This window comes from Phalacrocorax carbo, chromosome 7 (assembly GCF_963921805.1).
Source record: "Phalacrocorax carbo chromosome 7, bPhaCar2.1, whole genome shotgun sequence".
Taxonomy (NCBI): Eukaryota; Metazoa; Chordata; class Aves; order Suliformes; family Phalacrocoracidae; genus Phalacrocorax; species Phalacrocorax carbo.
In genome coordinates, this window is record NC_087519.1 from 32,305,781 (window position 1) to 32,321,279 (window position 15,499).

At 40.0% G+C, this 15,499-nt stretch overlaps 1 protein-coding gene across 1 annotated transcript; it reads left to right on the forward strand.

Moving 5' to 3' along the window:
* Window positions 1-581: 581 nt before the first annotated feature.
* TRIM42 (tripartite motif containing 42) lies at window positions 582-14,017 on the forward strand. Its single transcript, XM_064455876.1, is given in 7 exon segments — window positions 582-968; window positions 3,562-4,268; window positions 5,564-6,384; window positions 7,098-7,325; window positions 10,188-10,217; window positions 10,219-10,243; window positions 13,965-14,017. Coding segments are annotated over 7 exon segments (2,220 nt in total). The 5' UTR covers window positions 582-612.
* The last annotated feature ends 1,482 nt before the right edge of the window (window positions 14,018-15,499 follow it).

The window sequence follows — 15,499 nt, forward strand, 5'->3', positions numbered from 1 at the left end:
CAAGTCTAGTTATTTCTTCAAGCCTTGGGGGAATGAATGCCAAACATTGTTCAAAAGTATAAACAGTGGCAGACAAGGGATTAAAATAATTAAGACAGTTACAAGGATATACTTAAAGATGCATCTCAAATGTAAGGTTCTTTCATGTGTGCTAGTTATACTTAAAATCTTATAAACACCTGATGAAAAACCTCTCACTGTCACTGGGTAGGGCCTGATTCAGGTGGTTTGCTTACAGCACCCAGCTGAGCCAACAAAATGCCTATGAAGTGTGTGGTCTGAACAAGATAGTGGCCTTAGGGTTTAATCCAAGTGTATAAACTCCCTATGCAATTAATGAAGAGCGAGGTAAATTCTTTAAAGGAATTCAGGAAGAACAATTAGAGTTATTGTGATGTATAGATGATGTAATCACTATAGCAGGTACCTATGCATAAAATTCTGCCTGTGTCCTTATTTGCATATTTCACTGTGACATCACTTTCCAATTAGAATGAAGTGCGTTGCCACAGCACAGAGCTACCCAACAGAGCCTTTTTGGAGCTCAGTTGCCGTAGTGTGCAGAGCAGCTGAAATGATCAATGAATTTTCTTCCAAGTATCTGACAGAGGGATGGATGAAAATGGGTGTCCCTCTTTGATCCGGACATGCTGCTCAAACTGCTGTTACCTGACTTGCCACAGCAGAAAGGAAAAATGCTGCTTGTGTTGGCGCTTCTTGTTTACCAGTGAGCAGAACTGCAGCTGTCTCCCATGTCCGTATGAAGAAGACAAACCTTGCCAGTGTTGCCACTGCTCATGTGCAGAGCACGCAAGTTGCTGGTGGTGCTGCTGCTCTTGTTCAAATGATCCAGAGTGCAAATACTGCTGCTGTGGTGGAGAGAATTCAGCATGTCAGTATTATGAAAGCAAGTGCTGCCAAAGCTCTGTCAATGAACCACATCACTCAAGAATACCAGGAACTGTTCAGTAAGTGGAGTTAAGGACTCTTAAAATTTCTTGGTTGTTTTTTTTTTTTCTAATTTACATGATATCTTAATGGATGTGTTGTATTTAGAAACATATGATCTTTTGGCATGTTGGAGTTATTTTGAATAACCACAAGGTATCATTCTTCTGAGAAACAGAAAAAGTAGTTTTATCCTGATATTAGTGAAATCTTATGCTTATTAATCTGACTGGGGCAAAGACTGCTCCAGAACATCACTGTACTTTTAATTAGGACCACACAACTTCCAGACAAAATCCATGAATGACTAATATATATGCTTATATATTCTCACAGTGTAAAAACCTATGTGGTGACAAGAAGACAGACATACAGAGGACCTTAAAACAAGGGGGAAAACAGGAATGTGTTTGTAGCAAGGAGGTTGCAGGCAAGGATACAGGGAAAACCGGAGTAAAATAAAGAGCAGAAAAACTGCTGTTAACTGGAAGTGGAAGGAAGCAGTTATATCCAGATTAAAATAAAAAGGAGCCAAATAATTATAAAGACTCAAGAAATGCCACACAGGGGCTGGACAGAAGGCATAAGAACAGTCTTAGGAGATAAAACTGGAAACCAGAAGAGAAGGGGCTGATTATTACCTATAGAAATGCTACACCAAAGAGCACTCACCAAAAAAAAGGGGGGGAGGGAAGGGCAGAAAATAAGTTACCAGAACTCCAGACTAGAATAGTACCAGTCCAAGAGGAATTGACAGGACCTCTGGAAATGCACAGTAAATTCCTACCTAGGCAAACTTTGAAGACCAGAAGGAATCCTCATAGCAACAGAAGATTCTATTCTCTTTAGTTTATTAGGTTTTTTTACTGTTGTTTAACATGACAGAAAAAGCAGGTAGCATAGCTGAACATTTGGGGACAGAAGGTGGAAAGGAAAGCAATAACAATATTGATGCTAAAGAGAAGACAGCAGAGGGCCAGACTATAGAACCCTAGAACCAGGTGTTCATCTTGCATAATGATGCTCATGTCAAAGCTATGGAAAATATTCAAGGAGGCATTATAAAATTAATATTGTGTTTTTAAAAGGATAAAGTCCACAGGCTAAGAGGCAGTTAAGACTATCGAGATTTAAAGAGGATTGGCATATCCTGAAAATCAGTCCTCTTCTGGAATAAAATAATAATAATAAAAAAATCCCCATTTGAGTCTTTGCAATTAATATAAAGAATCAATTATAATAAGGCTTCTACTAAAGCCAAGAATAAATTAATTCTAGAAATCAGAAATAATTCAGAGGTGAGTGATTTCTTAAATGAATAAAAATTAGGATGGTTATATGTAAATGTGTGTTATTATGTTAAGCAGAAATGTCTTCAATACTTTTTTTTGGAAATGGTGAAACACTTAGTTGTGCTACTTTCTTGAGGAAATATTCCATCTTGAAAAATGCAAAAGAAAAACATTTTGACATTTATTGTCTTACGTTTTCATTAAAAAGAAAATATTCTAAAAATATTACCAAAGTTGTTGTAAAAGAAAGCATTTCACAGAATCACAGAATGCCAGGTTGGAAGGGACCTCAGGGATCATCTAGTCTAACCTTTCTAGGAAGAGCACAATCTAGACAAGATGGCCCAGCACCCTGTCCAGACGACTCTTGAAGGTGTCCAATGTGGCCGAGTCAACCACTGCCCTGGGGAGATTATTCCAATGGGTGACTGGCCTCACTGTGAAAAATTTCCCTCTCGTGTCCAATTGGAATCTCCCCAAGAGCAACTTGTGTCCACTCCCCCTTGTCCTCTCCATGTGACTCCTTGTAAAAAGGGAGTCTCCGTCTTCTTTGTAGCTACCCCTTAAGTACTGGTACATGGTGATGAGATCCCCTCTAAGCCTCCTCTTCTCAAGGCTGAACAAACCCAGTTCTCCCAGCCTATCCTCATATGGCAGGCTTCCCAGTCCTTTGATATCTTGGTGGCCCCTCTCTGGACCCCTGCCAGCCTGTCCACATCCTTTCTGTAAAGCAGGGACCAGAATCGTACACAGTACTCCAGGTGTGGCCTGACAAGCGCTGAGTAGAGCGGGTTAATGACTTCTTTCTCTCTGCTGGTGATGCCCTTTTTGATGCAACCCGGCATCCTGTCGGCCTTTTTGGCCGCAGCAGCCACTGTTCGCTCATGTTGAGCTTCCTGCCCACCAGGACCCCCAGGTCCCTTTCCACAGAGCTGCTCCCCAGCCAGGTGGATCCCAGTCTGTGCTGCACTCCTGGATTATGTTTTCCCATTAAACCAAACTGTATGCTTCTTTTCATTTGGCCACCAGCAATAACTCAACAAATTCATGCAGACCTACAAGACAGATCTCGCTTCATTGTTGTTGTAGGCAATAGTATTCAACATATAGTGAAATAATTATGGAAAGGAAAAAAAAAAAGGATTCTTGATAGTGATACCCAATTGTTTAAATAAAATACCCAGTCAGAATAAAAGGATGGTTGGCATTTAAAGCAGAAGTACTTATGCTATAGTTTTGTCTCTTAGCTGGTACGGCAATATTTAGATTTTCTTTTTTTTATTTCCTGGGGTTGTATTTTTCTTTTTCCAATTTTATTTAGGTCAAAAGATGTCACGTCAAGATTTAAAACTTGGTATAATGCATCTGTCATGACACCAGAAAGGAACATCTCCAGCCACGCTTTCCGTGACCAGCTTGCCTGTCCATTGTGCAAGCAATTGTTTCTCCAACCATTTATGCTGCCATGCAATCACTGCCTTTGTGAGAAGTGTATAACTAAAAGCAAGACCAAAGCTGAAGTAACTGAAGACTTTTATATGATCGTATGCCCAGTGTGTGGCAAAGCTCATTGCCTCCCCTACACAGAAAAAATTCAGCTGAGGAAGAATTACCTCAGAGCAAAACTAGCCAAGAAATACATGCGCAGACATGGGTTTCTAAGGTGGAGATTTGACCATAGTGAAAGACCAGTCTACTGTGAAACTTGCAGGGAGAGAAGAAAAGTGGCAACCAAAAGATGTAGAACATGCGGAATTAATTATTGTAATGAATGTCTGCATTTAAATCATCGTGAGAATGGTACTCAAGACCACATTTTCACCAAAGCACATCAAGAAGATTGTGAACAGTGGCACTGCTTACTGCACCGCAACTCAAACCTGTCTGAATACTGTCTGGACGACCACGAACTGATCTGTGGGTTCTGCAAAAACTCACTGCACAATGATCATGAGACTATTCCCTTGTCAGTCGCATGTTCAAGAGAGGCTGCTTCCCTCTTCGATACAATTGCAAAATTTAGAAAAGGTTTGTATTTCTGCTGCTCCTCCTTTACCTCAGGAAAGAAACTTGAACATATGGTTGACAAGATACATTAATTCTCTGCACAACACTAGAGTCAGAAAGGTGGTGTGTTCCCCCTGTAGAAACACAAAAGGAACAAGCCGGTAGTTGTGGCATTGTGAGCCAAGCTCAACTATTAGAGAATGAAGGATCTGTATGTGGAATGGGAACAGAAATGAGCATCTAGGGAAGGTAATCTTCATTTCATACTGAGGGACCCAGCAAAGGATAAACATCAGTTATATCTGCAGAATAAAATGATGAATATTTTTTAATCAGAAATATATGCTTGAAGAGGAACTGCTTCTTCCCCTGCAGGCAAGTTATGAATTGTTCCTCTTCAGTTAGTTTTATGCTTATGCCCATGCTGACTATGAGGCAAAGCAGTCACGTTTTTTCTGAGGTAAAGCAGCAGTGCCACTCCTTTTAACTAAGACTTGATCCATAGCAGCTAAGGGGCTGAACACAGACTAGGATTTATTAATTTCTTTTAATTTTGATCTTTGCATATAACTTAATAAATATTGGGGACATAATGAGGTTGCATGGAAAATAACATACAGAAAGGCAAACTATGCACAATTAGAAACAGCTGGAAGAATTAAATTCTCAATTTTGAAACAGTCTTAAATTTGAGAAAATAAGTGACACAGAATATTTGTGCAGGATTTTGCAAGGTGTCATTGTTTCCTGATGTTAGCTGAATGCCACTGGAATTTACTATCAGCCTTTGGTATTTTTGATTCTGTTCCTTCACAGTTCACAATTTTTAGTGTCAGAAGAGTTAATCATACATTCACATAATGACCATCAGAGGAATGTATCGTCAGCCTCAGACATAATGTGGACTATGCAAGTGCATTTGCTGCCATTATTCTAACTTCATACTGGCATAGTGAATTTTCAAAGATAATATAGAGCTACAATAAATTAAGCTTCAGGATTTCCCATGTAATGAAGTAAAAATTACCATGCCCGTTTTGGGGGAGATAAATTTGAGTAAGTGAGGAAATAATAATAAAGTAGCAATTAACTGCTGAATTTTATACACCCAAATGTGAACATTTTAACCCAAACAACTTCTCTTGGGGATTACCAGCAGCAGAGATGAGAGAAAAATACCAGAATCCTTATTCTTGTCCCATGTTCTACCAAGCCTAAAATTTTTTTAAGCTGAAGTCTATCATTCTGTATCTTGTATCCGCTACAATTTAATATGAATTTGGAACTCCTGACCTGATATTTATTCTCTTTCACAGTCCGCCAAGGTGTTGATAATGATCTAATGGAAGTTATCCTGTTAAAAAATAATTTCAAGACCTATAAGGACACCAAAAGGAAGGAGATGAGAAATGGATTCTTAAAATTACATATGTTTCTTCATGAACAAGAAAAGGAGATGATAGAGTTGCTTGAAAACATTGAACTTAAAAAACAGAAAGAAATTTCAGAATACATAAACTATACGTCCAGTCAGCTATCATATATGGATGGCCTCATTCAATACTCTAAAGAAGCTCTTAAGGAGGAAAGCCAAGCTGTGTTTCTGCAATCTGCACACTGCTTAGTGAAAGAAATAGAAAATGCAGTTCCTTCCATTTTCCAACCCAGTCCATGTCTAAGAGAAGATCCCTTAAGAAAACTTCAACTCAACTTTGATGAATATTTCTCCGTTTTACAGGGACTCATCCCATCCCTTAGCAGAATAAAGCAGTCAGAAAGTAAAGCAGAAAAATACCCTTATTGTTTTAATCCAGAGATAATGGTTCCAAGGCATGTTTCAAGCACTCAAAAATCCAAGCAAGCAACATTGTTCCGAAGCTCATCTTTAAATTCCACGTTTGATTTAGGTGTGCTGTCTAAAGACACTGTCAGAAGACCAAAGTCTACACCTCCCCATTATCCTACACAGAGTAATGAAGTGTGTGCATCCCAGGATACAGCTTATGAAACTCCAAGAAAAGAAAGAAAATATCAGACTTTTAACTTTTCAAGTCCAGAACCTATAGAAAATGAATCAGTCCCAGTGCCAGGACCTGTTGTTATATACCAGAATTTTGTTTACCCAAGGTCTGCCAAAGTAAGACATTAAAAATTTCTAAATATATACAAGACACGATTATATTTCCAGGCTTTTGGAGAGTCTGAAACCCTACGAGTTTGCGTAAATAAGACTAAAATATTAGTTCAAATACTTTATTTGTAGGAGAAAATGCATTTCAAACTTGCATTTTTGAGATAAACTGAAGCATAAATTGAATTGTATCCCATTCCTACTGTAGTCAGTAAGTTTGTTGTATTATTATATATGTGATAGAAATATGTTACCTGGAAAGGTGCAATGCAGAAACAAACAGATGTACCATTTTTTTATTTAAATATCTGTATGTCAGATCAAATAATTTGATCATGGCTGTGGCCTTCAATGTGATGACATCATATCCGTGTGACTTTCCTCACTATACCTTTCATAGATGCTAAAAAGATCAGGATGCCAGTTGCATAAGATCCCAAGTCCATATTGCAAAGTGCTGACTGCTGTCAGCCTGCATTACTTCTAGTGTGTTAGAAGAGGGTCCTACAAAATTCCCAGGAGGAAGCTTAGCATTTTCCAGTTAAGACTGCAAGCTGCATATCTTCCGCACATATTTCATGCTATGGTTGGAATTTCAGCTCCACTGGCATTGCAAAATTAAAATCTTCCAAACAGGGGCCTTCCAGAAAAGCAAAAGTGAAAATGAGCAAAAATAAAGAGTACTTAATTGTGTACTACATATTTTTTTCTCTTCACAGATTTACTGGACTTGTCCCACAGAAGAGGTGGATTTCTTTGAGGTAGAGTTTTATGAAGTTGCCAGTATTGGTCCTGATAACATTGTCCAGACACAACTAGCTGGCCAGCTAAGCAAAATACAGCAGCAGAACCTTGAGATACAGAATCTGGATCCAAATACAGAATATCTTTTTAAAGTCCGTGCTGTCAATGCAAGTGGTCGAGGAGAATGGAGTGAGATCTGTAAGGTATTGTAGATTCTTCCTATACTTCATAAAGTTGCCTTAACTTTCTTGCCTCCACAATTGTTTTTTACCCCATCTATTTATGAGGAAGACTGCTTAAATGGAATATAACTATTCACTTATGTAGGTAAGTGATACTAATAGTTATGCTGAATTTTTCCATACATTGTTCTTTCTAGCTCAGTTTGCAACTGAGCAATTGACCTACATAGAATGTTTCTCATTTTTTCTAGCAAGGATGTTGTATCATGAGTACATCAGGCAAGTCATTGTAATTCATATTACTTCAGGACTGAGACTGCCTTTGCACTAATCTCTCTGAACATAAACAGTAAAAGTATGAAGAGTCAGATCCAAAAGCTTTCATTCTAGAACAAGGCGACAATCATTAAAAGAGAGAAAACAAACAGAAAAATAAGAATATTCTTTGACACTGTTGGACATGAGTCTGCTTTTAGTATGGTTTTAGAAGAGAAGGAAAAGTGTTGCAAAGATAAAAGTTAAAAGGAAGGTATTCAAAAAGGTGACAAATGTTAAGACATTTAATGAATTCATTTTAACATCCTTTAGGTATTCCAAATCTCTTACTGAAGTCAGCTTTAGTTTTTCATGTTTTGCTGAAAAAATACACACTTAATTAATGCTTTTTCCACAATAAATTTTCAGGAAAGGGTGCATAAAATGCAGATGGATTCCATGAAAAACCTAAGTGCTAGTGTCCCACATTTCACCCTCCTTTTCCTATATCAGTTGCATCAAGTGTTGTCCCTTTCCAGGCCTCTTGTCACATTTAGAGAGTAAAAGTCTTAACTTTGAAACAGCATTCAGACATCCCGCTCACTTTGCAAGTTTTAATGACAAATGTCACCTTCCTGGGCTGCTCCACTTCCTATACTATAAACACTGAGCACAGTAGTTTGGTTTTTTTGTGTTTTTTTTTTTTATCTAACACATTGGAATGCTATATTGATTTTTCTTCCAAAAATTGTTCTTTCTGCATGCAGAACAGTCATATTAACATTCCAGAGAAACACAAACTCACTTAACATCTGCTATAATTTACAGAACCAAAGAGTTTCATAGCAAATGAAAATGAGACAACACATATGACAGACTTTTACAAATCTTCTTTTAAAAATTATTACCTCCCTTCCTTTTGCATAATATCAGACTATTTTACTTTACCAGTTACACTGCATAGAAAGTTTGGAAGGACTTTTTTCAAAAGAAAATATGGCATTGGATTTTAAGTAGGGAATTTAGAGCAATATCATTCTTCATGTGTAACAGCTACTAAGTCTATTAGGGAATGTAACTGTGATGGCTGTGAGAGGTCACAGGAGCCCAGGCATCAGGCTATGAAGAGAGGGTAAGTGACAAAAAGATTTGTTAGACAGCAGCTACTATTTCATTCTTTGAACTAAAATTGATGCCATGCCACTGATACCCGGAAATATCAAGTCCCACATAAAAGGTTATTCAAACATAGGGTGTTATTTAACATTATAAGCAGATTCTGTATGCAGCCGTCATAAGCAAACCAGAAAACTGTTGTCTCCGTGCTTTTAGGAGTGAGGGAACTTCTCTCTTCTTAGCCCAATAGCATGGTGTTGGCCTACAACTGAATCACAGCTTCCTCAATCTCAGCCATTTGTCAGTGGGTGAAACACCATGGAAGCACCACTATATCCTTGTTACATCGTAACAGAAGCTGCTACAATGGCACATTCTCTTTGCCCAAAAAGAGTTCAATGCAGTTGACTCAATATAGGCTCCTATTGCCTCAGGAAGTACCCGAAACTATCTAACATATCTGCACAGGGCTGGCAGATGATGTAAGACTCGGAGGATGCACTTCTAGAGCAGCAACTAGAAAGAAGACAAGTTACCCTCAAGCATCTAAACTGGCAAAAGGAGTTGATGATTTGGGCAACTGGATCCTAATTTAAAAGTCAATTGAAGGAATTACACTGCATTACCCTGAGTAGGGGGATGGACGATATAGGGGATATTTTTCAGTTTGTGTTGATGTTGTGGAAGATCTTGGATGAATGACAGAAACTGAAGGTTGCATTGTCAATACAAATTGCTGTATTAAACAGCCCTGGAAAACCATGCAAAACTGTGCCACAAGGCAGGTGACAAGGAATCCTCTAAGGATGAAATTCAGAATTCAGTGCTCCCTGGAGACTTTCAACAGAGTAGCCACCAAATGCTGGAATTCCACAATTGTTGGTCTAGTTGCTGCCAGTACCATCGTTCTTGGACAAAGTGCTCCCCCACCCCTTCTTTTCAATGACAGCAGCACCCTGTAATTTGTCACAGTGGCTGGCCAAAAAAGCTGTTAAACTTTGGGTTCCTTAAATTGTCTTTTGAGACTGTCAGCCACAGAAACAGGGATAATTATAACACTGGTTTTGTTGCTTTTTAACTTTTCATCATACTCTTGTCAATTAAACCTTTGGAAGGAGGTTTTTCAAAACTACTTTGGAAGCCAAATGCAAAATTACTTTTAATAGGATGTGGGCTTCTAAATCCTATGGTCATATCTGAAACTCTTTCTCTAAATGACCCACGGCCAGGACCTAATGGCTATATATTGTATTAATCACTGTAATATTTGCCACCAGATAATTGCTTGCTTTCAGTGTACATTTTTTTTAAGGCGTTCAATTTCCATTTAAACTCCAAATTAGGTACTTAGAATTTCCAAAGTTTAACACAAATGAGAGTTTGACTGCTTTGAAAATACATCTGCGAGTATCAAGTTCTTCTGAAAACAGACACTAATTAAATCCTATCCCCCCAAAAATAAATAAATGTACCTCTTCTATACTTTAATACATTCTTCTTTTCTACTTGCAGATAATCACTTCAGACAAATATGGGAAAAATCGAAGACAGGTGGGAGAAGCAGAAGAGTATTCAGGGTGCTCTGCATACACTAAATAGACAAAGAATGAAATCAGGAATTTTTTTTTTTTTTCTGTACTGGGAAATTTGTATGCTTTCTTATGCAGTATCCCATTTTCCACTGAATTTAGCAGCCTGAAATCTAGCAGTGGGTTCTTCAGACTATTATTGCTTTCTGGCAAATAATAATAAAAAATGCCAGTCTTTTCATTAGCTTTTCTTTTTCCAGCTGTAGCACCAAGACCTAAGGAAAATGCTATGCCATACATAAAAATATAATATAAATCCCATTATACTTGAGGGACTTTTGCAGCTTCAAAAGAAATAAATTACATATTTGCATTGTAAGTTAACATCCCTATTACTATTTTCTATCAGGCTATCCAATACCAGTTCATAAAGAGCTACAGGAGCCTATATCACACTTTGTATATTTTTAAAGTGCAGAATAAGTTATTCTGTACATATACACTTTTGGTCTCAGTCTCACTCAGCTGAAGTACCACATGCATACACACATAGAAGGTACTGGCAACAGGCAGGACAAGAAGCACAAGAAAGAGAACAGAGGAAATTTTACCTCCTTTTGCACTTACTTAATAATGGTTAGTGTTACTTGACTGTTGTGAAGGTCATCTACATGAGTTGAAGAGTATCACTTTGTTAGAAGTAGCTGCAAGTAAAATCAGACATCACAGCAGCTCTGATCCACCGAACAGGAGTTAGTAGATCAACATCAAGTTACTGTGCTGAAATAATCAAGAGTAATAACTAATACCCTTCTCTATGCAGGCATGATCTTGCATTGTTCCTCTCCTTCACTTCAGCCATACCAACAAGATAAGTATATCTAGCTGTCTATCTATATTTTTACACACACCACACACATGCATATATCTATTTAAACATATTTACAACTCCCTTTGCCCAGGTCCTATCAAACAGGGCATTTACATGGGAATGGAAATAGGATCAGGGCCACTACTAGCTCTTTTATACCCCTTCTGTGCATTTATATGTTTGTGCCTTACCTTCAGCACAGAACGAATCCATTCATGAGTTATGAATACTGCCCATGACATCTTGGACCTCCTGCTGCCTTCCTTAAGGCAAACAATAAAACTTGGGTATATATATTATTAATATATCATTTTTCTATTGCACCTTTTACTTCTGAAGCTCCCATTTAGCTTCACATAGTTGCTGCAAGGTAGTAATATTCTACCTACTTTATGGATGGTTAATGTGACAAAATAAGAAACTGAACAAAAAGACAACAAAGCCAAAATCTGAACTCTGAGGGCACCTAGTCCTCTACATTCTGCTGGCCAGTGAGCTATTAGTGATGCTTCAGTTAATATGTATGTTCTTGCCAGTATGTCTGTGCAGTCTTTCCTTGACAGCATACTCTTCTCTTGACAAAGTCTCTAGATAGGAGTATAGGCTATTGAAAGTAAGACGTTTGCATTTTCAAACCTACTGAACAATTACAGCAGTGTCTGATTTTGAGAATCACAGAATCACAGAATGGCAGGTGTTGGAAGAGACCTCTGGAGACCATCTCATCCAACCCCCCTGCTGGAGCAGGCACACCCAGAGCAGGGGGCACAGCAACACGTCCAGGTGGATTTTGACTGTCTTCAGGGAAGGAGACTCCACAACCTCCCTGGGCAGCCTGTGCCACTGCTCTGTCACCCTCACAGGAATGAAGTTTCTTCTCATGTTTAGCTGGAACTTCCTGTGTTCTAACATGTGCCCATTGGCCCTTTCCTGTCATTGGGCCCTATTGAAAAGAGGCTAGCCCCACCATCCTGATGCTCTCCCTTTAGATATTTATAGGTATTTATGAGATCCCCCTTTAGTCTTCTATTCTCCATGTGAAACAAACCCAAGCCTCTCAGCCTTTCCTCATAAGGGAGATGCGCCAGTCGCCTGATCTTCTTCGTAGCTCTCCGCTGGACTTGCTCAAGCAGTTCCACATCCTTCTTAAACTGGGGGGCCCAAAACTGGACACAGTAATCCAAATGTGGTCTCACTAGGGCAGAGTAGAGGGGGAAGATAACCTCTCTCAATCTGCTGGCCACACTCCTTTTCATGCATCCCTGGATACCATTGGTCTTCTTGGCCACAAGGACACATTGTTGGCTCATGGGCAACTTTCTGTCCATCAGCACTCCCAGGTCCTTCTCAACAGAGCTGCTTTCCAGTAGTTCAGCCCACAGCCTGTACTGGTGCATGGGGTTGTTCCTCCACAGGGGCAGGACCTTGCACTTGCTCTTGTTGAATTTCATGAGGTTCCCCTTGGCCCAGCTCTCCAGCCTGTCCAGGTCTCGCTGGATGGTAGCACAGCTTTGTGGTGTATCAGCCACTCCTCCCAGCTTGGTATCATCAGCAAACTTGCTGAGGGTACACTCTGTCCCTTCGTCCAGTCATTGATGAATATATTGAATAGGACTGGACCCAGCACAGACCTCTCGGGAACACCACTAGTTGCAGGCCTCCATCCAGACTCTGCTGTATTGATCACGACCCTCTGAGTTCTGTTGTTGAGCCAAGTCTCTGACCACCTCACTGTCCACTCATCCAACCCACACTTCCTAAGCTTGTCTGCGAAGATGTTATGGCAGACAGTGTCAAAACCCTTGCTGAAGTGGAGGTAAACAACATCCACTGCTCTCCCTTAATTGACCTAACCAGTCATGCCATCATAGAAGGCTATCAGGTTGGTCAAGCATGATCTTCCCTTGGTGAATCCATGTTGACTGTTTCTGATAACCTTCTTTTCCTCTATGAGGCTGAAGATGACCTCCAGAACAAACTGTTCCATCACCTTTCTGGGGATGGAGGTGAGGCTGACTGGCCTATAGTTTCTCACGTCCTCCTTCTCGCCCTTTTTGAAGACTGGAGTGACATTGGCTGTCCTCCAGTCCTCAAGTACCTCTCCTGTCCTCCACAACCTTTCAAAGATGAAAAGCAGTAAAGAACAAGGCAAAGAAGGCATTCAGTAACTCCGCCTTCTCTGCATTCTGCGTTACCAGGGCCCCTTCCTTGTTCAGCAGTGGGTCTACTGCATCCCCAGTCTTTCTTTTACTGATGATGTATTTAAAGAAGTCCTTCTTGTTATCCTTGACATCCCTTGCCAGATTAACTTCCAAGTGGGCCTTGGCCTTCCTCGTCACATCTCTTCATACACTGACAACATTCCTATAGTCCTCCCAAGTGGACAGTCCCTTTTTCCAAATACTGTGAACCTCCTTCCTCCATCTGAGTTTCTCTAGAAGCTCTTTGCTCATCCATGCAGGTCTCCTGGCTCCTCTGCCTGACTTCTTCCTCCTGGGGATGCACCAATCTTGAGCTCGGAGGAAGTGGTCCTTGAATATTGAACAGCTCTCTTTGGCCCCCCTGCCTTTCAGAACCCTAACCCATGGGATTCCTCCAAGCAGGTCTTTGAAGAGGCCAAAGTTGGCCCTCTTGAAGTCCAAGGATGTAACCTGACTCATAGCCCTGCTTCTACCTCGCAGTATCCTAAACTCAACCGTCTCATGGTCACTGCAGTCAAGGGTACCCCCAACTCTTACATCCTCAACCAGCCCTTCCTTGTTTGTTAGGATAAGGTCAAGCGACACATCTTGTCTCATTGGCTTCTCCATCACTTGAGTCAAAAAGTTGTCCTTGATGCTCTGCAGGAACCTTCTGGATCATGCATGTCTCGCTGTGTTGCTTTTCCAGGAAATATCAGGGCGGTTCAAGACCCCCGTGAGGACCAGGGCCTGCGCTTGTGAGGCTACTTCCAGCTGTCTGTAGAAGGCTTCATCAACTTCCTCTTCTTCATCAGGTGGCCTGGGCAAATGCCCACAGCAGTGTCACCCATATTTGGCTGTCCCTTAATTTTTACCCACAAATTCTCAACTTATTCTCCTTCCACTCCAAGGCAGAGCTCGATACCTCCCAGTTGCTCCCTCACATAAAGAGCAACTTCCCCACCTCACCTTGATGGTCTGTCTTTCCTGAAAAGCCTGTAGCCATCCATGACCACGTTCCAGTCATGTGAGCTCTCCCACCATGTCTCTGTGATTGCAATGAGATCATGGCCTGTGACCACACAAGACCTCTAGTTCCTCCTGTTTATTTTGAAGCTTATTTTTAAACATTTTAAAGAGGCCTGATCATCACACATTAAAAGAACCTGCAATCTAAAACTTCTGCTAGATTTTTGCAGAAATCTAAACTTTGAGTTCTCCAGATAGTAAAGCCCAATTATTCCTTCAATACTTATGGCTTTTTAAACACCTTCCCCAGACAGTAACATTTTATACCTATTTCAGGGACATGTGAGTTTTTGCTCATGGTCTATAGTTACCCAGAAATTCACCCATCTGGTATTCCATATAGTATATTTCTCTGTAGATGGATAATACTCCAATTTGTACCAACTGTACAAAATCCCTATGCACCCCCTGGCTAGCCATTGATAATAGCAGCCTTTTGTACCCAGCAGTTCTTAAGAGATGCAATTTGCAGTACACAGTTCTGTGCAACAGCCAAGCAAAGCCCAATTCCTGTTTCGTGTAAACAGTGACTCAGATCACTTGAATAGGGCAACATTTTATCAATATCACTACAAGATCAGAATCAGCCCAACGCTGAAAGCTTTAAGATTTTTATTAATTATTGTGGGGCTGCTGGAAGCCCATGTTTCCTTTCAAACAAATTACCTTTCAAACATCTCTATCTCAGCTCACCCTGCTCTTTTTCTCCAGTTACCTCTTTATTTTCATGGTTGAAAAATATGTGTTAAGTTCTTTATATACAGTTCAGTGCCTGCCTATTGTGAGCACAGCCAAATCCCATGGTGACTGTCTACATCCCAATTTACTGCACCCCTCCTTTCAATAAGCAGGCAAGGCAAAGAATGGAACAATTTTGCTTATCTACTGCTTGCTGCTCAGTTGCAACAATGGGTGAGGAGGCAGCACCATCTCTCACCCTGTGCAGACATTTTTCAGCTGCATGCCCTGAATTTGAAATTTTGAGCTGTTTATAAATAAATAAAAACCTGCCTGTATTGAATGCAGTGTGATATTTGCTTAATTACTTTTCAAGGTAATGAGTGTAACAGAAGCCAAAACACAGAAGGTTGAATATCTTTAGAGCAGCCTTTGCCAGCAAATAAACATAGAACCCTTGTAAGTATCAAATTGCAGAGCAGTTTAGAACCAGATTAATTTATTTAGGGAACAATAACCATCTATTTGCACTGGGCA